The following is a 23,577-nucleotide window of genomic DNA, read 5'->3' as shown; positions in this document are numbered from 1 at the left end:
TCAGTGGTCACAGGACGCTGCCCACGGGGCAGGTGGACTACTCTCAGTCCAGCGGTGACAGTGAGGGTGTTTAAAAACTCCAGCAGCACTGCTGTGTCTGATCCACTCATACCAGCACAACACACACTAACACACCACCACCATGTCAGTGTCACTGCAGTGCTGAGAATGATCCACCACCTAAATAATACCTGCTCTGTGGTGGTCCTGACCATTGAAGAACAGCATGAAAGGGGGCTAACAAAGAATGCAGAGAAACAGATGGACTACAGTCAGTAATTGTAAAACTACAAAGTGTTTCTATATGGTAAGTGGAGCTGATAAAATGGACAGTGAGTGTAGAAACAAGGAGGTGGTTTTAATGTTATGGCTGATCTGTGTATGTGGTTTTGATCCCCTTTTTGTCGGTTTTTTTTTTAAGTTTTACACCAAAAATAACAGTTGCAACGATCGTTGAAATCCCGCTGCTACACCACACACGTCCTAGAAGCGACATTCTGACTATTACAGCGTGGAAAGTAAAGGGGTCTGAATGTTGACGAGCGTTTCCTGTCTCATTCTTCTCACAGATAGAAAATATCTGTTTTACATGAAGGCCACTCAACTAAAAAAGCAATTTGATTTTATTCAATGATCTCCGAACACGCTCGCTCTACCTGAACCCGAGACGGACCGTTTCCTTAGCAACAGGTTTCACCTTCCTGTACCCGACAGTTGGTGAGCAGTCGCTCCTCCACCGAGCAGCAGCTGCTCTGAAACAAACACACCACACACACAGCGTCATTACAAAAATCTCACATCTCAGCTACTGCAGACACGATGTTTGTTTCAGCCGCGGTCTGTCAAAATATCACACAGTGGTAAGACACACGAGTCCACCAGAGCTCGAGAGTTCGAATCCCGGCTCTGCTAACGGCCAGCTGGGTGCCTACACGCATGATATTTGGCTGCACAGATCTCCATGTGAACTCACCACTACATGGATGGACGATGATTGTCTGCTGCAATTACACCTCTGCTGGCTGACTGATGGTGCCTGCACAGAGAGACGGGGGATAATCGAGATGGGTGCATGACTCTCTGTGCACTATACGGATCTCCATATGAACCCGCCTCTCCGAATGACAGCCAGGTGCCTACACGGACTGGCAATGATTGTCTGCTGCAAGTATGACCACACGCTAGTCGATTGATGGCTCCCGCACACTGAGACAGGGGACAGACAGCCGGGCACCTATACGGACGATGATTGGCTGCTGCAAGTACGACCTCTGCTGGCTGACTGATGGTGCCTGCACATTGAGATGGGTGCATGACTCTCTGTGCGCTATACAGATCTCTATATGAACCTGCCTTTGCGAACGGACAGCCGGGCACCTATACGGACGATGATTGGCTAATGCAATTATGACCTCTGCTGGCTGATTGATGGTGCCTGCACAGACACAAGGGATAATGGAGATCATGCGTGACTCTCTGTGCACGATACGGATCTCCATATGAACCTGCCTCTGCTAACGAATTGCCAGGCGCCTACACAGGCGATGATTGGCTAGTCCGAGGAAGGGAAGGCCATAGGGATTCCTCATAACTGCTGCAATTACGACCTCTGCTGGTCGATTGATGGCTCCCGCACACTGAGACGGGGATAACGGAGATGCGTGTGACCCTCTGTGCCCGATACGGATCTCCATATAACCTGTGCAGGTAAAAAAGAAGTGGTCGTCTACTGCACATGTGTCAGAGGGGCCGTGTGTAAGTTACAGCACTCCTTAATCAGGAGTGAAGGTCTGCAGGAGTAGCAGTATTTAGAAGGTTAAATACGATCGGGTAATTTAGTATGACTAGACTGGAAGGGAAATTGGGGGAAGAAGGCATAAACAATTATGTTCATTCAACAGTTGATTCAGTCATTCATGCTACGTTCAGACCGGGTGAGATTGTGATATTCGAGCTGATGAAGTCAAATACAAGAAAGAAAACTTTTATAAATTTGTTCCAATTATTTAGTCACCAAAAAGTCAGAGAACAGCAGAAGTGGAAACTCTCTGTCCTGAGATCAGGTCACTACTTATTTTATTTTCAAAATGCATCTCTAAATAAGAATTACAAACATTTTAGTCATGTAATTTTTATTCCAGTATTTTATGATAATTAAACCGTTGTTTGTTCACATTTTTATATCTGTTGCAAAATCATTGTTTAATTAAATTGCAGAAAAAAATGCAAGTTATTTTTTAATTTTGTGTGGTTTATATTTTATATGATAAAGGATCAAACAAAGTGATTGAATCCTTTAAACACAGGACGCTCAGCTGGTGCTAATGAATTAAAATCTCAGCAGAACCACCAACCTGGTCGGGTGTGCACACAACACAATTGTGGAGGGAAGGTCAGACGGTCCTTGGACCGGTCCAGGTGTCTGCGTCACATGGAGCTTAGCGTGGCTCTCCGTACACAATACGGCTCTGTGTGGAAACTCAAAACTAACAGGTGATTAGAAGTGGCATCAGATTGGACGTGTCGAAGGGGGCGTGTGGTGATTCAAGGGTTGTGGAAGTAGCAGTGGATTCACAATGGGGAATGAAAAACAACTTGTTTGGAAGATAAAGAGGAAAAATAACGAAACTTAGACGTTTCACATTTTCTTAATTATTATTTTTATTATTTGAGTAAATTACATATTTGCCTCCAAATGCAGGAATGATAGATAAATAGACTTTACAAAATAGTAAAATTAACTACAAATTAAACACACATGGTCAATTCTCATACAGTAAATATATATAACATTCACAAAATATTAATATTTACAAATTTATTCTTTAGTTTTGTCCCTTTACACAAATCTGCATAAAAACAATACTGTAACCTCTGAGTACAAAGTACTTCTGACTTTTAATTTACAAAAGGATGAAACCTGAGAAGATGCTGCGTCTTACTTTAGTGCATTTTGTGATCAGTTTAAGCTAACGTGGACTCGTGAGTGAATATAAATACCTGGTCTGATCTGATGTTCCCTGTTTCATCCTGTAGAAAACGCAGGTCCTGAATTCTGAAGGGCCGTAACAGGAAGTGACTACAGACGTGTTTTATCAGTGTGTATTTACAACTACATCAGTGTTGAGGAACACGAGACTGGGTGTCACCTCCTCCTGGGACAGATATTTAGTGCAAGCAGGTAAAACAAAAGCTGAAGTGTGATTTTGATCAACACAGCAGGGGCCGAACTACTGAAACATGTAAAATACTGTAAATACTGTAATCTGTTCCCTAATCATGATTCAGTTATTACAGAATAACGTTTCCTAACTTTATTATCAAACCTCCACATATAAAGAACTTTTACCTTAAGCTCCTGTTTCTAACACTAAACATTCTAATAAGTAAATGCTGCACGTTCCATAGTACTGTCTACCTCACACATTCTGTATCTGCAGAATTATATACCCATTATAGTTACTTATTTTACATAGTATTATTATTATACACACCAAATATTCTCATTCTGATCTTATTTTTATTATTATGTATATTTTACCATGTATATAGACCTAATACCACATATGTAAATAGCTATAGGAGTAATATTTTTATACTATTCATAGATATGTACGTTTACTGATGTTCTATCTATCCATCCATCCATCTAGCTATATATCCATCCATCCAGCTATATATCCATCCATCTATCTATCTATCCATCCATCCATCCATCCATCCATCCATCCAGCTATATATCCATCCATCTAACCCTATATCTATATATCCATCCATCCATCTATGCCATCTGCTTCGAATAAGCCAGCATGATAGCATTTACACATCTCTCTCACCCATCATATCTGTGCAGACGCCAGTCTGGCCCGATAACGCAGCGATTTAAACCAGGGATCCCCACATCTCAGTGGTAGTGGGCTACATCTTTACAGACATTACGGCTACGTCCCTATAGCGCCTACACAGCTAACATGCCAAACCTGAACTGCTGAAGCTGTGTGTAACCACTGTACACACTAAACTGAAACACCTTTTAAAAGTTGCTACTAAAATAAGTAAATAAATGATTAAATAAATGACCTTTAACTTGTGATGGACCTGTAAATTGTACCCTGAACAGGTGGTGGTAAAAAACAGACAGTGAATAATTGAATGACCCTGCATTTACCTAAGTACCAGGGAAATCAAGCAATTGAGGGTTGAGGGCCTTCCCTAAGGCAAGGCCACAACCTGGCAGTGGTGGGGTTTGAAAGAGTGACCTTTCAAGTACTAGTCCAGTTGCTTAACCACTAGGCTACAACAACCTACAACTTGCCGGTCAACTTGATTTGCTGTGTACGAGTTCCTGACATGAGGAAAATAATTTATTATGAATAAGAAAATGTAAAACATCATATCTTATATTTAGACTTAAAACTAAGGACAGATTGTTTCTGTAATTCGGCCCCTGATGAGAGAAAGAATTCAGTCTCACACCTCTGAAACAGGATGAACATTTCGGTGCATAATAAAAGTAAATCATTTCCTGTACTGTAACACTGCGACTCCGGTTTCAGTGGTTTGTGTATGAGATTGAGTACTTGAGTTGATGCAGTATTGTGTGGGTGTTGCATTTATTGTGCAGACTCGCTACCTGTCCAGCAGGTAATGAAACTTTCTACACTATTTACACTTTGTGTCTTTTGATTTTTTGCTAGAATCAAACACAGTACTAGCAAGACGTCCACAGTATTAAAATCCCAAACAATAAAATCTCAGAACGGTAGAGCGGGGTGAAACTTTTACTTAATAGATTGTATTAAGCTGATACACTATATGGCCAAAAGTATTAGGACATGTGCTAATTACTGAATTCAAGTGTTTCAGACACATCCAGTGTCACGAGGTGTTTAATGTGAATGACATAAAGTAAATCACATGCTTTTAACTTAGTACCAACAGTTTAAGGAAGGCCATTTTATTTTTCAGAGCCATTTCTATAAAGACATGATTTGATGAGTTTGGTGTACAGAAACTTCAACCCCAGTCATCACTACTGGGATGAATTGGAAGGCTAGTTTCAAGCCAGGCCTTCTCATCCGACCTCAGTTCCCGACCTTAATAAATACTGTTTTGATTTACTCACTCACTCCCTTGAGGGGGGTGGGGGGCTGTTGGAGCCTATCCCAGCTTTTCAGTGGGCGCAAGGCACACAGTAACACCCGGGACGGGGCGCCAGTCCATCGCAGGGCAGACACACACACACACACACACACACACCCATTCACCTATAGGGCAATTCAGTGTCTCCAATTAACCTGACTGCATGTTTTTGGACTGGAGAACATGCAAACTCTGCACAGAAAGGACCCAGACCGCCCCACCTGGGGATCGAACTCAGGACCTTCTTGCTGTGAGGCCACAGTGCTACCCACTGAGCCACCATGCCGCCCCGTTTTGATTTGAAAAGTTTCCCAGAAAAGTATAGGTCTTTATAGCCACAATCAGGATCCCAGCTCCATAATATTTCCATGGTTTTGGAACTGAATGTTCAAATGCTCATGGTTCAGGTGTCCACATATTTTTGGCTATATAGTGTATATTCTTTTTGTCTGATTGTCGTTGCTGTAATTAGCTGAGGTCCGTAAAGTGCTTTCTCTTTCTGATAATCAGAGGCAGAGCGTATAGAATAAAGATTGCAGTGAATAACCGGCGTCCTGCATGGATTTACATTCAGCAGGTACAGGCCGAGTGAAGAAGTGAAGAGGAGGTTCAGCAGAAGAAAATCTCTGGTTCCAGTGGAGCCTCGGTCAGCAGCAGCAGATGAGATTCTGCAAAAACACACAGAGGTGACGTTTACACTCGATGAAAAATGACTGAGAGTCGCAACAGCAATACAGAACTTCACCTGAGAAACGATGTGGGATAAACTGATAAACAAATAACTGAAAACCATTTTGGAAGTAAACAAACCTACAGTGATAGACTGAAGGGTTTCATTTTTATTTGATAGTTTAAGGTCACAAACAACTGATTTCATTGGAAATTTTCCACTGAAAATTTGCAAGGGCAGAACAGTAGCACAGTGGGTAGCGCTGTCGCCTTACAGCAAGAAGGGCTTGAGTTCTATTCCCTGGCAGCGTAGCCAATCTGTGCTTGGAGCTACTAAAAATTTGCACTAATGTGTGTGTCTGAACTGTAATGGACTAACGATCTGTCCGGGGTGTGAATATGAATAGGACCCACCACGACCCTGACCAGGATAAAGTGGTGGTAAAACAGACAAAGAATGAATGAATTAAGAGATTCATGTTAAAAAAAACAGTACAGTAAATAAATAATGTATATTAGAACTGAGCCGAGCTTTCGACTATTAGGGGTTTTGCTCAGGGGCCCGACAGTGAAACTGGGATATGAACATGCATCCAGAGCTCTCACCGCCTCATCAAGTAATTCCATTGGACAAGTGCCTTCTAAAGGGTTTTTACTGTATGTATTACTCCGCTTTACAGGTGTAATTATCATTAATTACATACATTGACAATCGTTACTGCTAAGCTTGCACCACAATGACGAACATTTCCACAAATAACAAATAACTACTGATTTAAACTATAAATGGAAACAGGCCTGAAAAGTTCCTGCAGAGCATCATGGAGAGGAGAAACGATGGAGCAACAGTAGAGCAGGGTGAAAACTTTCTGTTTAATAGATTGTATTGAGCCGATACACGATATGGCCAGAAGTATTGAGACATCCGCTAATTATCAGCTTGAGTTCGTGTTTCAGCCACATTCACTGCTAAGAGGTGTTTAATATGAATGACATAAATCATAAGCCATTATACTTTGTTCCCATGCACACATGCATTTTAATAGAGACGTGGTTTGATGAGTTTGGTGTGCAGAAACCCCAACCACACTCATCACTATTGGGATGAATTGGAAGACTAGTTTCAGGCCGGACCTTCTTATCCAACATCAGTGCTCAACCTTAACAAATACTGCTTTCATTTAATAAGTACAAATTCTCCAAATCTTCTGGAAAAACTGCATAATATTGTCCATGGTTTTGAAACCGGATGTTCAAAAAGCTCATGGTCAGGTGTCCACATATTTTTGGCAACATACTATCTGACTGTACTGACCAATCAGAATCACGCACGTCACCAAAACGCCTGTGAAAAGACTTTTCACATCGCTGAGTAAATGGAAACGTACTAATAAACGTACATGGTATAAATCAGTCGACCTGCGAGCCTGTATTTACAGTGTGCTGATATTCAGTACGACATCATGACGTGTCCTGATACTGTTTAATCAACACAGGTGAATCCAAATCTGTCAAAAACTGTTCAAATGAATAAATGCGAACATCAAAATGTCAGCTGTAAAAGACACGTCAATCTAAACAAACAGTCAAAGCAGGTCATTCTTTAATCAATCTGGGTAAACATTTATATTGAACTACTTTCATGTCTTTTGTGTCATGATGATTCACGGATGCAGAAAAACAGAAACGTTTACACATTTTAAGGTAATTGCAGATTAGAAACAAATGCACCTGTCTAAAATATATCAAAAATAAACATAAAATAATGAGTTGTAGATGCACAGAAACGTTACCTGCTTCCTGAGAGGGTTTGCACTTGTTCTTCTTCTTCTTCTTGTCCTTTTTGTCCTTGGACTTGGTGAGCTGCAGCAGCCGGTTGGGAAGCTGCGACTGTCCTTCCGCACACAGAGCTTTAGGAGCGAAGCCGCTGAACGGATTGAGGTTGCGACCCTTCTGTTTCGAGTCCATTCTGGAGAGGGAGTTCTTCTTGGGACTGGAGGAGAGTCCGGCCTCGTCTTGCTCCGCGTAACCGCCGCTCTGGACGCTCACCGCGTCCGACGACGTGTTCGACAGAGTCCGACACACGCTCCTCTGGAAAACACGGCCGAAAGAGAACGATCGGTTATTTGGACTGCTGTGTTTTAGATCCTTTCGCTTCTTAGAAATGGAAACTAGAAGGTATGTGACGTTATACACGGCTTTTATTTAAGAATCTGAACAGTATTCTAGTCATCGTACAAGTGCAATAAAATTAGAAGGTGTTAATGAATCAATATAAATCAAATGTTTGTTTTCTTTGGGTCTTTTTGTTTGATTGACATTGCTGAAAAGCTTATACAACATAATATGGTTAAGAACTACGAATAATTAAATTCATTTTTATCAGCAGCTGTATACTGGTCAGGGTTGCAGCAGGTCCAGTTCCACCTGGAAACACTGGGTACAAGATAGGAATACCCTAGACAAGCAGCAGCCTCTAAGCACTCCCTGCTTCCTGGCGTCACAACCCACTAGCGCCTTTATACAAATTAAACATCAGTGAGAATTTATTTACATTTGAAAGGAACTCCGTTGGTTGCTCCGCATTCGTCCGACAGAAAAGTTGTGCCGCACTGAATGCTGGGATTGCCCTCAGCGCTGAGGAGGCTCCCTCGTTATTCAGTCAGATTATCACTCAGAATTAAGGCCCCTCAGTAGGAGCATTTTAAGGGAGGAAGAATTTAGACACGCCCTCTTCTCAGGAGTGTAGGATGACGTGAAATGTGTCTGTATAGAGAGATCACGGAGTTTTTAGAAAGACCCGAACATTGGCATTATAATCTGCCTTATGAGTTCGATGTCTTATTAGAATCCTCTCTACTGAGGCAGCTGATCGGGTAGGCAGTAGGCAGCGAGGCAGCTCACTAGGTTTTCACACAGACCCTATAGTCTCACCTCAGCCTTCCGAAGCTCTTCCAGAGTTTCCGCCTCCCTCTGCATCAGCTCCTTTTCCCTCTCCAGTCTCCTCTGAGCGTCCCTCAGCCTCTCCAGATCTTTCTGGTAGTCCTCTTTCCTCGCCTGCAGCTCCCGCCGAGTCTCCTCCAGCCCGCCGCGCCTCCTCCGTGCCTCCTCCTCTTTCGTTTGAAGGATGATCTCTCTGCTGCCGAGTTCCTTATCTCGGGCCTCCCACTCCCTCTCCCTGCGCCTCCTCTCCTCGGCGTGAGCGGCTAATTCCTGCCGGTGGCGCTCGGCGCTGCGCTGCTTTTCCTGCTCTACCAGAGACGGGAGCCGAGACGGGGGACGGGCAGATACGCGCTCGTTCAGAGCGACGCGCTGCTCCTCTAGGTAGGTGTCCTGCTGTACCACCACTGCCTGAGCATACAAATACACACAGGGTACATTATTATAGATTATAGTTGGGAATTTAAACACACAAATCAGGTTAATGAACCAAATAACACCTAAAACTGGTAACTATTGCATTATCTTTTCAGAGAGGATAAAAGGAATATAGAAATACCAGCCTGTCATCTAAAGAGATAAATGTATATACACTGATCAGCCATAACATTAAAACCACCTCCTTGTTCCTACACACACTGTCCATTTTATCAGCTCCACTTACCATATAGAAGCACTTTGTAGTTCTACAATTACTGACTGTAGTCCATCTGTTTCTTTGCATACTGTTTTAGCCTGCTTTCACCATGGTCTTCAATGGTCAGGACCCCCACAGGACCACCACAGAGCAGGTATTATTTAAGTGGTGGACCATTCTCAGCACTGTAGTGACACTGACATGGTGGTGGTGTGTTAGTGTGTGTTGTGCTGGTATGAGTGGATCAGACACAGCAGCACTGCTGGAGTTTTAAACACCTCACTGTCACTGCTGGACTGAGAATAGTCCACCAACCAAAAACATCCAGCCAGCAGAGTCCTGTGGGCAGCGTCCTGTGACCACTGATGAAGGTCTAGAAGATGACCGACTCAAACAGCAGCAATAGATGAGCGATCGTCTCTGACTTTACATCTACAAGGTGGACCGACAAGGTAGGAGTGTCTAATAGAGTGGACAGTGAGTGGACACGGTATTTAAAAACTGATTCACTCATACCAGCACAACACACACTAACACACCACCACCACGTCAGTGTCACTGCAGTGCTGAGAATGATCCACCACCTAAATAATACCTGCTCTGTGGGGGTCCTGACCAATAAAGAACAGCATGAAAGGGGACTAACAAAGCATGCAAAAAATACAGATGGACTACAGTCAGTAATTGTAGAACTACAAAGTGCTCCTATATGGTAAGTGGAGCTGATAAAATGGACAGTGAGTGTAGAAACAAGGAGGTGGTTTTAATGTTATGGCTGATCAGTGTATTTACATATAGAATGTATAGTGTTTTATCATATGGTTGTGATTGTCATACTGCTGTATAATAGTAATTGCATTTTTATATTATTTACTCTATCTACTGTACTTACACTGTACTGGAGCTGCTGTAACACTCGAATTTCCCCCATGGGGATCAATAAAGGAATCTTATCTGAAGAGCACAATCAGTTCTGCTTTTATTCTATATGCTGTAGCAGCTGCTGGCACTGATTTCCCTGTTGTGTCACTTAGAAGCCCAAGATGATCATTTTAATTCTTTTATTTCACCTTAATTTCTGTTTAGATTTGTTCCATTTCTTTATATAAACCTTCGTGTGCTATGGGACTCTAAGGGTTGCATGTGAATTTAGCTTTTTGTTGTAATTACCGCTGGGATCTTTGGAAACCTTTGGTTCTTTGGTTCGGTGGTTAAAGGTGGATGATTCCTTATTATTTTTAAATAAAACTTAAAGCTTTTAGCAGGCATATTTGGGCTTTAGACACATCTGCATTCATTATTTAAATATTTTTTAGAGGTTTTACCATAGGGAAATGTTAGAAAAACAGCACAATAGAAGCTAGACAACACTCAAAGCAACAACTTAATAATCATACATTATAAATACAGCATAATATACTGTAGTCTAGAGGTAGTAAGAGCTCCAGCACTCACCTGCAGTGAACTGAGGACGTCATGAAGGTGTGTAACACTACTCAGGACCTGCTATTAAAAATAATAAATACATAAACAAATAGAAAACAGAGAAATCCAATATTTTGTTAATCCAAATTACATGTAATTATTTATTCATTAGGATTTTAGGGTGATTTTAACATCATGTTTTACACTTTGGTTCCATTCATGACAGGACAGGTTACTGGTTACACATGATTTATCAGTTCAAATTCAATAATAAACACTGGCGTGGGCAATTGTGCATCTCCAATTCACCTCACTTGCATGTCTTTGTACTGTGGGAGGAAGCCGGAGCTCCCGGAGGAAACCCACAGAGACACGGGGAGAACATGCAAACCCCACACAGAAAGGACCCGGACTGCTCCACCTGGGAATCAAACCCAGGACCTTCTCGCTGTGTGGTGACAGTGCTACCCATCAAGCCACCATTGTGCCCTAATTTAATGTGAAACCTTTCACCTATTTAATAAATGGATCTCACTGGCAATAACTAGCATTTCAGTTTAATCCCTAATGTACCAGATTCGTTGAGCTCTTAAAACCCTGTCCAACACCGGAACAAAACAAATCACTAGCACCCCTGCTGTATGTGTCACTTTTGGTCTGTTAGGTTGCTAAACCCAGCAGCCATCGACTACCGATAACACGACTCGTCGGAAAGGAAGCATGTTCAGCAGTGTTACCTCTTTGTTTCTCTTCAGCACGAGCTGCAGGTTGGTGTTCCCCCCCTGTAAAGAAGACAAAGCGCAGAGTGAAGCCCAGCCGAGAGACTCCTTTAATCAGCTCGACCCCCACAGGTGGACAACCATGAGCCCGGCACAGCGCTGCTCATTACAAGCTCTACGGAGCGGTGCTGCACTCAACAGTCCTTTAACTTACACTTATTTATCCACTTCCACCCCCTTATCTCCACGGACATCAGTGCACAGTGCGTTTTGTGCCGAATTTGCAGTTTTGAATAGGTTTGCATTGAGAGTTAAATAATTTTTGGTCTGATGTTACATTAAAGGTCAAACTAATGAAGACGGCAAAGAATCTAATATGGAAAAATCTGTAACATTAACAAAAGATTTTAAGTTAATTAAAAAAAACACCAAACAGCTGCTTTGGACTTGCTTCTCTCTCTTACTCTGGCGCCCCTGATTGGATAAGACAGTGAGAGTGAGTGAGTGAGTGAGCTGCTTGGTCAAGGGTCAACTGTTACAATCACGTTTTAACAGAGGCTCTTGGGCAATCATGTGACTTGGCATCGAAATTGTGACTTTACCTTCTTTAGAACGCCGTCAGACTCTGTCCTCCTCAGGTCTTCAGCCTCTTCTTTATCTCCATCTGCAAACACACACAAACAAACAGACAATGTTTAACTGTTGATTGTATGATTGCATTAAAGACCAGAGATCTTCCAATATAAAAACAATCGTGATAGAAACAGGCGCAGGCACAATTCCATTACAATCGCATCAGACACGTGTTTTTTATGATTAACAGATTATGACACAATCTGAAAATGATACAGAAAGCAGGTCTCACGTTTGGAGCTGCTCATCTGGTGGCTATCAAATCCTCCGAAGGTCTCAGATCTGCGTGGAAGAAACACTGACGTGGTGTTTACGGGATCTCCGGCTGCCTGCTGTCCCACGGCTCCGCCCAGGCCGCTGTGCACCAGAGTCTGCAGCATCTCCACTGTGTAACACACAAACCGACAGCGACAGACGCGTCACTAACCACATTACTGTAAACCAGTTAGCACAAGGGTCCTGCAGGACTGGAAATGAGCCCTAATGACTTCAGCAGGGATTCTGCTTTCATGAAACAATAATCTACTGATTCGACAGGACACCAGAACTCTACAGAAGTTTACCTTCTTTAATAGCGTCCTTCAGGAGACGATCCCCTTTGGGCCTGTCGTCACTACAGGATCTGAAAAGCATTCTGGTGGCTGAGGGCGCGTCATCGGCGGATCCAGATCCACACATGTCGTGAAAGAGCTTCATCTTCTCCTGTAGGAGAGTCAGGATCTGATCGTCCTTCCTCTGGAGCATGTCTGTCAGAGAACAAAGTAGAAACGGAGCTGTCGATTAGAACAAAAGGCTGTCGGTGACGATTATATTACAGAATAAAAACCTACAGAATAAATCATCACCCTCGCCTCTGCTCACCTCTCATCTCTTTCGCTTTGGATTCCAGCAGCTTTTTATCTTCCTCTGTCTCGCTAGGGATGCCCTCGTCGTCGTCTTTCTCTCTGTGAAAGCAAAAACGGTTTGTTGGATTCAATTTAGTTCAAACTGATCTTTATCCGTCGCTGCTTTAGTTTCTCTTTTAGAATGACAACTCTTAGAAGTACGATTCGTTTAAAACAGCGAAACAATGGCTGCTCGGTGAGGAACACATTAAGCTGGTCGTGATAGAGCTAAACAGCTGGGTTCCTGGAATTAATGCTAATAATAAGAACAATAAAAATGACTTTTTAATGGATTAAACTGAACCTATTTTAAGCTATGAGATGTGTTCTCATGTGGAAGCTGTAAGTGAACTGGATTTAATAATCAAAGTCCTAGTAAAGTGTAACATTGCCCACAATTCTCATATGTTGCTGTACCCGGTTACTGCAGGCAGATTTTGTGGCTGGACTATTTGTTATTAATTTATAATAGCTTGGTAAACAAGTTTAATTAGTGATATTTACATAGAGAGTCTGCAAAAAAGGGCATTTTAGATGTAAATTTAAGATGTAAAACTTTAAAATTACTGCTGAATGTTGCTAATTGCTGAATATACTGTATATTGGTCTAAAACTAAACTGCATCTATACATTTTAGCTAGACTCCATAAAAAAGCCCTGTACAGCTGATGCTGATCCATTTTGCTTGTTATGCGAGTGGCATGAGCGGCTGAATCATCTCTGACTTCCCAAAAGTCAAGAGAGGCTTTTTTTCATTTCAGATATATAAAGGTACATATTGAAATGAAACAACGTTCCTCCAGGACCAGGACCAGGGTGCAACACAGAACAAAAGTGCAAAACAATACAATAAACACAGTGTAGATAAAAAAAAAACAGTGCAATAAATACAATAGACATGTCTGATGTCTGAAATTGAGTTGAACAGGACCAAAGACAAGTGTAGCGTTGGCCAGTAAATAATAAGTGAGGTAAAAACATATAAAGCGAGTGCTACCAGTGCAAGCCAGCGCTGCAGTGCAGCTAGTGGTACTTACATCGACTGCATGGCGTCCTGGATGAGCTGCATCCAGGTGTTGCGCTCGTCCCGCGACGTGGCGTGAACCTCCACCATCTCGGGCTGCTGTATCCCAGCGGTGATGAGAAACAGACCCCGGTCCTCGTTAGCCACCTCTCGGACGATCAGCTTTTGTAAAGAGATGACGGTGGCGCGCCGGTCCTGGTCAGAGACGAAGTGAATATGGAGGAGGACACGGGTGGACAGAATGAGAGAGAGAGAGAGTGAAAGGTAATCGAGTAAAAGACACAGAGGGAATGGGTGAGGGCGGGTGGCGTCAGAGCGAGGTAGAGAGAAAGAGAAGCAGAATAAAAACAGATCAATAAAAACACACGGCCATGATGTACGGTGTGTAGTAAGCAGTTAAGTTAGCAATTATTTTCTGGTGTTTCTTTAATTCTAGCCAAACTTTTTTGCATATTGCATATAAAGGTATGTGGACATCTGACCAGAAGCTGCTTTTGCAACTATAACAGCCCCCACTCTTTTGAAAATGCTTTCCACAAGACTGGAAGGACTGTGTCTGGGGAAATATGTGACTATTTTCCTAGTTTTTATTGTGTTTTTTAGAAACAGAATTTGTAATTGGCATATTAATTTGTTGTTTGGATTCATTTTGGTGTTTGGGTACCCGGTCGTATCACTTTGACGTCGCTAACCATCGTTTACACTGGTGTGCAGATGTACTAGCATTCTAAAAATAACAAACATAATAATACGGCCCTCCACGTGTGTTCACAGTCTAAGGGAACGTGAAAGGAAGTATGTCGTAGGCTAAGCATTTTTTGCAGCTGACTGAGGCATGAAAAGAAAACCCAGTAAATGTTTGTAAAACCATTTTAGTCTTCCAAAGAAGCATTGTTACATGACAGCAAATAATCACTGCAGCTCTACCAGCCAGACATTAAATCATTTACGTAAATAAATATGAAGAACATACTAGTGAAGCGAAGACGTATTTTTGATCCTTTTCCTGCAGGAACACCAGGACGTCCGAGAGCAGCAGGGCTTGGACATCTGTTCAGTCAGAAAACAGTTGGACAAATGAATATTAATAGATTGAAATGATTAGGCAATCATACATACATAAAAAAGCTGTTTAACACTTTATTAGAGGCTTATCTGATTTGGCTTAAGGGTTTTGGCTCTCCTGTGTTTCCAGCATACTGTGAATTTACTGTATTTTATATAATTTTAGTGATTTTTCTGATAAAAAGAACCATATATGTACATTAAAATGCTGTTTAAGGGTTTATTAAAGGCTTGTTTGATTCGACTTATGGGTTTTGGCTCTCCTGTGTTTCTAGTATGAAGTGAATTTCCTGTATTTTATATAATTTCAGTCAGTTTTAATGATTTTTCTGATGAAAGTAACCATATATGTACATTAGAAGACTGTTTAATGCTTTATTAGAGGATTTTCTGATTCAGCTTAAGGGTTTTGGCTCTCCTGTGTTTCCAGTTTACTGTAAATTTACTGTATTTTATATAATTTTAGTTGATTTTAGCAATTTTTCTGATAAAAAGAATCATATACATACATTAAAAGGCTGTTTAATGCTTTATTAGAGGCTTATTTAATTCGACTTAAGAATGTTGGCTCTCCTGTGTTTCCATTATACTGGAAATTAATTGTATTTCATATTTCAGTCGATTTTAGTAATTTTTCTGATAAAAAGAATCATAAACATTCATTTAAAGGTCGTTTAAGACTTTATTAGAGGATTATTTGATTCAGCTTGAAGGTTTTGGCTCTTCCGTGTTTGCAGTATGCATGAATTTACTTTATTTTAGTCGGTTTTAGTGATTTCTCTGATGAAAGTACCATTTTCCATTCAGCTTGAGCTATTCTGACATTTTATCTCATATCCAATCAAATTCACAGTGCAATTCTTTACCCAGATCTTCTAAAAATTTAAAGAGCAGGTTTCTGATTCCTACACATCGACAGCGCTCGTAGAAAAGCTGTGCATGTGGAGCCTGATTTTTCCATCAGTTTCTGGGCTGAACTGTAAATAATCTGGCCTGCATTCAGCTGGCATCTTCACGCCGCTTTCTACTGATCGTTTAATAACATAAACATGTTTTGAAACAATGGAAGCACTGTTACAGAGAACCCAGCGGCGCTTCGAGTCGATGTTCAAACGCATTAAACGATATCGAACAGGACGCGTTACCCTTCAGTCGTCCTGTTGCCATTTTGAGCAGGAGCGGACCGTCGTGGATGAGCTTCCTGGCTCGTATGAGATCTTCCCGAGCGAACATCTGACCGCTCTTCATGCGCATGATGGATCTGCCGTCGGTTCTGTTGTAGATCTCCTCCAGCCTCCGCTTCTTCTTGTGCTCGTTTACTTTGCCGTCCACAGCTGCTATTACTTCTTTAATGAGTTGCAGAGCTTTGGTCAGGTCCTCCAAGTCCTCTTCATTCTCTGTTTGTGCACACACACACACACACACACACACACACACACACACAGAAACACAAGTTGACGCGTTTAGACAACACTAAGCTCTCTAAAAAACAAAACAGCTGATGTTTACAGTATGAAAATGACTGCATTGATTAATAAGCACACTAACTGTGTGCTGCTTTCATAAGTGGATAAAAAGGAACCCAAGATGTGCTGAATTTTGAGCACCCGGACGCTGCTTGGTCCCAAATGTGTTCAGATTTACTGCTTATATAAAATAAACATTCTGTTTACCTGATGTGAACAATAAAGCACATAAAGTAAATTCCGGGGTTCGGTACATCCCTACATAATTAATACGTAGAAGAAATGGAGCAGACGGTTAGTGTCCAGACCAGAACTAATATAAAAACAAACAAAAATGGGAATGAATCTAAACCTCATTGTTCAGACAGGGTCTCAGAAGTGCACGTTTAGATGTTGTATAAACACGTAAAATAACAGTCCTGCACAATGAATGCAACGTTTATACTCGGGAACAATCCCCTGATGGTAAATTATAAGAACAGGGAGTTCAGGGCTCCGAAAACTCTTTCAGACAGTGGGTCTGTCTGAAAACCTGGTGATCTCTCTGCATAGACGCATTTTACATCATCCTACACTCCCGAGAAGAGGGCGTGTCTAAATTCTTAGATTAATTAAAATGCTCCTACTGAGGCGCCTTAATTCTGAGTGATAATCTGACTGAATTACGAAGGAGCGTCCAATGCTTTCTTAGTGGTGAAGGCAATCCCAGCATTCATTTTATCCCAAAAAATGACAAATATGCTGGACGAATGTGGAGCAACCAACGGAGTTCTTTTTAAATGTAAATAAATTCTCAGTGATTTTTGTTCGGACTCATCAGGGACAGTTTAACTGTTTTCGGTACACGGAGGGAGATGTTAGCTGGCGTGCTAGGGTTGTGCTGCCTCAGCCCATTGGTTTGAATGCCTGAATTGAATAATCTCTGTCTAAGTAGTGCGTCTAAATAATCTGCCTTATGAGTCTTGTTAAAATCTCTCTACTGAGGCAGCTGATCAGGTAGGCAGTAGGGAGCTCACTAGGTTTTTTGAACAGACCCTGTATAGTCAGGAACCTCAAAATTGCATGCTACACAGCGATATGTAAAAGTTTGGACACCCTTGGTCAAAGACTATTATTAATTATTACTAATTTGCTGAATTTTACTGACAGGGAAACATATAAAAAGTGGCATGTGCACAGTAATAACAAATGTACTATTTTGACCAGGATCTGACCAGGGTGTGGTAACTTTTGCACAGGACTGAGCTACGACTCTAGCTCTGATGTCCAGATTTAAACGGTCACTGAAGAATTCCACTCTGCTATGAAGATTCTCACCTTTGGTGTGCTGAAGGACCCTCTGCAGCAGGACCGGGTACTTGGTTATCCGCTGAGTGACTAATAATATGCAGTCTGGGATCCCCATCCGACGTACAACACTACTGCTCATCTTATTCTGAAACGAGCCGATCAGAACGAAGCGCTGATTAGTGCCGTTCATGAGGACAGAAACGTGCAGTAGAAGCAGGTGTAATGAAAGGATGAAGTATTACCCTGATGAAACTCTGGAAGCGCTTGTCTTTGGTGTGCAGCTCCTTGTATAGGTTCACCGCTTCGTTATGACGGCTACAGAACTTGCTGTAGACTTTCTTCATTTTCTCGCCGTTAGTGCCCGAAAACTAAAATGCACATTTAAAAATGTGTTAATTATTTTATTTGTATTTTTAAACTTAGGTTTTCTAGTTTCTATTTAGTATTTCATTTCATTGTATCTGGCAAACTGCAGACGGGCAGATGGTAAACATCTGTACATCAGGTGAACAGCAAACAATCCATTAGTTTTTTCCTCAATTTTCCTCCCAGTCTCGCTTGATCCTCTTGGGGAAATTAACCATCTGCTCCTGACAGAGAAGGGTCGTGAGTAACACAAGCCCTCTACGACACGTGCAATAGCCGACCACTTCATATAGAGATCACGCACTGATCTCCATTATCCCCCGTCTCTGTGCGGGCACCATCGATCAGCCAGCAGAGGTCGTAACTGCAGCAGTTATGAGGAATCTCCTCCAGCTCTTTCACTCTCGGATAAGCCAATCGTTTTTCATGTAGGCGCCCAACCTGCTGGTAGCAGAGCTGAGATTCAAACTTGTGATGCAAGCACTGGCGTGCTAGCATGATTTAATGCTGCGCTACTCGAACATCCCCCAATGTCTAAACAAGAATGAAATAATGCAGCATTTATGCAGCATTTAATCATCCACCTTTAATCCAGGTAAGGACGGCCATGTAAGACGTCTAAATGTGAAAAGCAGCAGTAAATAAAGACTAAAATGTTCATCCCACTACTCACACTACCAAAATAAAACAGTAGGTCATTTGCTCTATGATTTTCTTAGGTAAGATGAGAAAACTGCATCTACCTGGCCAATCAGGACAGAAATAATCTGGTCCATTAAAAAAAGATTAACAGAATTTTTGGTACATTTCATTCTGTATTTGGGAAATGTCACCTGAGCTCTGAGCTCTACTTCACCTGGTTGACCAGTATATCTCCTATCCTGCTGACGATGAAGGATCCATCCTGTTTGGCCTCCTTCCTCCTCTCCAGCAGGCTGCTGAAGAAGTTTGTGTGCAGTTTCAGCAGATCATCCAGCACTGGGAACACGTTCTCCACCGTCTGCAACTCCAGGTGAACCTCGTTCAGCAGGCCCTTAAAGTACACGTCCTCCATGATCCTCAGCGTCCGCAAGTGGTGCATCTCCGTCTGAATGAGCTCTGAGAATAAACAGAACGGACGACATCAGATTATGGTTTGTAAATGACATACTTCCTGTCTGACGAGTGGTTTGTATGAGATCAGACTTCACATAGTGCACACGACTGCAAAACAAGAATGACCTTCAGCTATATGCTGATCATAGATACACACGACTCAACAGAGATATTTAGAGGATGACATGGTACCTGGATCACTTAGCAACTAGCTAATGCTAGTGATGCACAACACAGTACAAGAATATGAGGTGGACACTATAAAGGAAACCTGTAAAAATATAACTGAGCTAATGGGATACAGGTCCACCCTTGGCATCCGGAACATCTTTAAGTCCTGAATGATTTGTGGTGGGATGTTGGTGTTTCTCTGAGGTGTAGAATGAGAAGGAGGCGTACTTTGCAGTCATTGTTCCAGAACCTTGCCATAAAGCTTTAATGGTGTTTAAATGTGATCGTAACATTAGATAATACAGCTTTGATATGGTGTTTTTTATTTAAAATAATTTTCCCCACTTTTTTCCTCAATTTTCTCTGCTGACCGAGTTCATACACCGACGGGCACTGTGTACGGAGGGCCACACCCCCATCAGCATTATTCCTCAGCCCTGTGCAGGCGCCATCAGTCAGTCAGCAGGTGCCGCAGTCGCACCAGTCATGAGGACCTATGATCCGACTTTTTACCCCTAACCCTGAACAACAGCCAATCGTTGTTCACGCAGCCGCCCAGCCCAGTCAGAGGGCAGAGCTGAGATTCGATACGATGTATTCGAAACCCCAACTCTGATGCGCTAGCGTACTTTACCGCTGCGCCACCTGAGCGGCTGATATGGGGTTTTAATTACACATTTAAAAAAGTGTTGGATTAAAGTGCTGGATAAAAAGTGCTGATGAGAAAGCACTGAATCTGATACAGGTGATCTGAGATATTCTGTATATTTGCATAAAATATGCAAAAAATTGTTCAATAGTATTTATTTACTTTCTGACTGGGCTTTATTTTTATTTCTCCACAGTGATTTCACTTTGAAATGTTTGTGTTTTGTCTCATGGCTTTTTATAATTACCACGACTCAAACATACGCAGACTGCTCATCATTACACGCCTACCACTTCTCTTTAAAAATCACCTGTTTCTATTTCAGATGTGGTCTGGTGTTTCCACGGATAGTGAATTAAATAACATGCAAGACTGGATACAGAGCTGGATGATGAAAAACAAATCACTTCATAATGTAATATGAGACACGGTTCAGATGGATCCAGACACATGGGCCACGTCTGGATTTATTACTGCAAACTCTGCAGGATCCCAAAAACTCTGAAAATCATCATAATATATATGAAGTCTTCGAGGTGCCACACAGAAATGTAAGCCCTGAGGACGTGGGTTTGATCCCTTTCTTTGTTTGTTTGTTTATTAGGATTTTAACGTCATGTTTTACACTGATTACATTCATGACAGAAACAGTACGTTCATCAGTTCACAAGTTGTTGGAGGAAACCGGAGCACCCGGAGGAAACCCACGCAGATACGGGGAGAACATGCAAACAACACAGAAAGGACCCAGGACCTTCTTGCTGTGAGCCACCGTGCTGCCCCCCAGTCTTTGTCAACGTGGGTTTTCTGTTCACCATTGTTTATAAACAAATAGAAGGTGGATACTTTTTCCTATATGTGTTAAATAATAAATGAATGAATGAATGTGGGTTGATTAGTGCTCGTTCTGTGTATGTGTGTGTTTATTCCTGTCTGATTCACCAGCATCCTGCCCAAAAAATGAATAAAAAAGTCTCTAAAATGTAAAGACGCTTGATTTTAAGCTTTAATCAGAAGGTTTCCTACCATAAATGACCTCTTGTTTCTTAATGACGTTCTTTTTCAGTTTCTTTAGAAAGTCTTTATCCGTGGTCGAACTCCACAGCTCGGCCTCCAGCTCTCTAGCATCTGCTTCGAATTCGCCCATCAGCTGCCCATCGGTCTCTGTTCCTATAAAGAGCACAGACAATCCCATTCAGGGAGCACGTGTGATAAAGCTGGCGGTGCTGAACCGGGAAGACGCAGCAAATGTCACAAATTTATAGCAGTCTGTTTTTCTGGGTTGAGTCACACGCTTGTTTGAAGTCCGGACCAGCTCTGAAGCTGCTCTGAAGCTGGTAGACAGGATGCGAGGAAGCTCCAGGAAACAGAAACAGACGGAGATCTGTTCGGGAGGAAATTAAACCGCTCACCTTCATCTATTAGAGACTCTGTGGACAGGTTGACCTTGTTGACTTTGGCCAAGGAGTCGGTGGACTGGGACAAATATCTCGGACCTTTTAATGGCATCTCATCCAGTCTGGAGAAAGAGAAGAATAATTGAGTTGGTAAGGCTTTTAAATGGATTCAGAGCCTAAATGAATTGGCAGTTAACGGAGTCCCTTTATGACCTGTATTTTCGGGAAAAGGTGCAATTTTTGGACACGGCGGAGCAGTAAAAGGTTAGCAGTTACCATTCTGGGCTAGTGATCAGAAGACTTTTTCCACATGTTGTTGGTGCTTGTTCAGTTAATCCTGGTTCAAATATTCTTAAAAGAATATAAAGAAGCAATGAAATTTAACACTGGTTTGAGATGTGTGAGTTCACTAATGCAGGATACAGATGTTTTGGGGCAGGTGGAAGGTCTTTATTTGCCATATATGCACATAAACACATGAACAGTACAATGCAATTCTTTTTCTGCATATTCCAGCTTCTTTAAAACTGGGGTCAAAATGCAGTGGCACTGTACCACATTACGGGAGGTGAGAGGGTTAAGGGTCTTGCTCAAGAGCCCAACAGTGCATAGCAGCTCACAGCTTGGATAAACATGACAGAAAGAGCAAAGAAGACCCACCCTGCTATGTTGTTGATGGACATGCTTTTGGAGAGGTTGCTGTTGGGTAAGGGCATGATGCTGGTGTGTCTGCGAGGGGCGGTTAGCAGTGGGTGGTGGTTTTCTGGAGATAAGATTGCCGACCAGGGCCTTTCCCGTGGTGCAGAGGCTAAATAAATGAAACACACAAACATGAAGTTAAAAATGCAGTGCTATGTTTATAAAAAGAGCTTTTCGGTACAGTCTGGAATATTGATTTGTACATGCTGCTCACAGCTCTGTAATCACTAGTCTATAGCACAGTTATTAATCAAATAAATAATGATTATTTAAAACCTTTTCATTCACAATTTATTCATGTCACAAAATTATGAATTTCAATATACAATTTAACCCTCATAAAAGGTCTTTCTGCTATATTTTATATATTAAAATAAAAACTTTAACATGAAAATCTTCTCAAACAGATAATCATACACATAAGGATACACACAAAAAAGGTACTAAAAAAGGCAGATAAAAAAAAAAACATAAGAGCCCTAAAAATACATTAACATTTATGTGCAGCTCATTGTCTTAGAATATTAAATCAGTATATTTTATAGAATAAACATTTTTATTGTTAAGGTACAATAGAAAACATCTTATGTATAGGAACACGAATCATTTAAAATGTATAACTAATTTTAATTAAAAATGCAAATTGTTCATTTGTTATTTATAAGAAATTACATCCTGATTTCTCCTAATAAAATTATGCAGAACAGATAAACTTAAATGAATAGTGTTCAATATGTGGCGTAAACATTATTATAATTATATGACTGATTGGATTACTGTTAACACTAATGTTTTGGAATATTCCTCGACTTTATTTATTAACATTACATACTTGGTTCTTACTTTGGGTATATAAATACTTAAAACACTTACTTTTTGTTCTTAAAGTAACTCCAGGCATGCTGGTCGTGTCTGGTATGACAAACTGGGGCTGTTTTTGAGACAGAACCAAATGAAAAAGTTAATTAAAGCATATTGACAGTCTGTAATTAAGAAAGCCATTTTAATAGACTTTAGAGATATAAAGATGCTCTACCTTCCCCTTTGTGCAGGTAGGAATGCTGTCCTGGCAGCTCTTGTGAACATTCACACTACAGCCTGTAATAATAAAAAGACTTTATATGACCAACAGGTCATGAACAGCTTCACTTTGGCTCGTTTCCTTTAATGACCATTTCATGACGATTCATCAGTGGTTACTTACTGACCGTACAAGCGTAGTGAACCTACAGCATGAGATAAAAATCCCGAACCTCAAAGACCATAAAATAAGAATGTAAAATGAGATTCTTCACATGATCAGGTT

General features: G+C 41.4%; 1 protein-coding gene across 1 annotated transcript in view; it reads right to left on the bottom strand.

Moving 5' to 3' along the window:
• Positions 1 to 2,648: 2,648 nt before the first annotated feature.
• Positions 2,649 to 23,577, bottom strand: part of LOC134331909 (A-kinase anchor protein 13) — an 88,411-nt gene continuing 67,482 nt past the window's right edge. The window contains exons 18-37 of the mRNA XM_063013446.1: positions 23,308 to 23,369; positions 23,145 to 23,202; positions 22,233 to 22,380; positions 21,588 to 21,694; positions 21,202 to 21,345; positions 19,117 to 19,358; positions 18,137 to 18,262; positions 17,922 to 18,039; positions 16,284 to 16,535; positions 15,047 to 15,123; positions 14,087 to 14,268; positions 13,027 to 13,109; positions 12,729 to 12,911; positions 12,398 to 12,550; positions 12,135 to 12,196; positions 11,551 to 11,595; positions 10,844 to 10,894; positions 8,746 to 9,162; positions 7,605 to 7,902; positions 2,649 to 5,810 (exon numbers count right to left, since the gene is read on the bottom strand). Of these exons, the coding sequence (XP_062869516.1) occupies positions 5,752 to 5,810; positions 7,605 to 7,902; positions 8,746 to 9,162; positions 10,844 to 10,894; positions 11,551 to 11,595; positions 12,135 to 12,196; positions 12,398 to 12,550; positions 12,729 to 12,911; positions 13,027 to 13,109; positions 14,087 to 14,268; positions 15,047 to 15,123; positions 16,284 to 16,535; positions 17,922 to 18,039; positions 18,137 to 18,262; positions 19,117 to 19,358; positions 21,202 to 21,345; positions 21,588 to 21,694; positions 22,233 to 22,380; positions 23,145 to 23,202; positions 23,308 to 23,369 (2,867 nt within the window). The 3' untranslated portion in view covers positions 2,649 to 5,751. The remainder of the gene's footprint in view (positions 5,811 to 7,604; positions 7,903 to 8,745; positions 9,163 to 10,843; positions 10,895 to 11,550; positions 11,596 to 12,134; positions 12,197 to 12,397; positions 12,551 to 12,728; positions 12,912 to 13,026; positions 13,110 to 14,086; positions 14,269 to 15,046; positions 15,124 to 16,283; positions 16,536 to 17,921; positions 18,040 to 18,136; positions 18,263 to 19,116; positions 19,359 to 21,201; positions 21,346 to 21,587; positions 21,695 to 22,232; positions 22,381 to 23,144; positions 23,203 to 23,307; positions 23,370 to 23,577) is intronic.

This window comes from Trichomycterus rosablanca, chromosome 17 (assembly GCF_030014385.1).
Source record: "Trichomycterus rosablanca isolate fTriRos1 chromosome 17, fTriRos1.hap1, whole genome shotgun sequence".
In the NCBI taxonomy this organism is placed as follows: domain Eukaryota; kingdom Metazoa; phylum Chordata; class Actinopteri; order Siluriformes; family Trichomycteridae; genus Trichomycterus; species Trichomycterus rosablanca.
The sequence above is the reverse complement of the archived record's forward strand: the minus strand, read 5'-3'. Positions and strand labels throughout refer to the sequence as shown.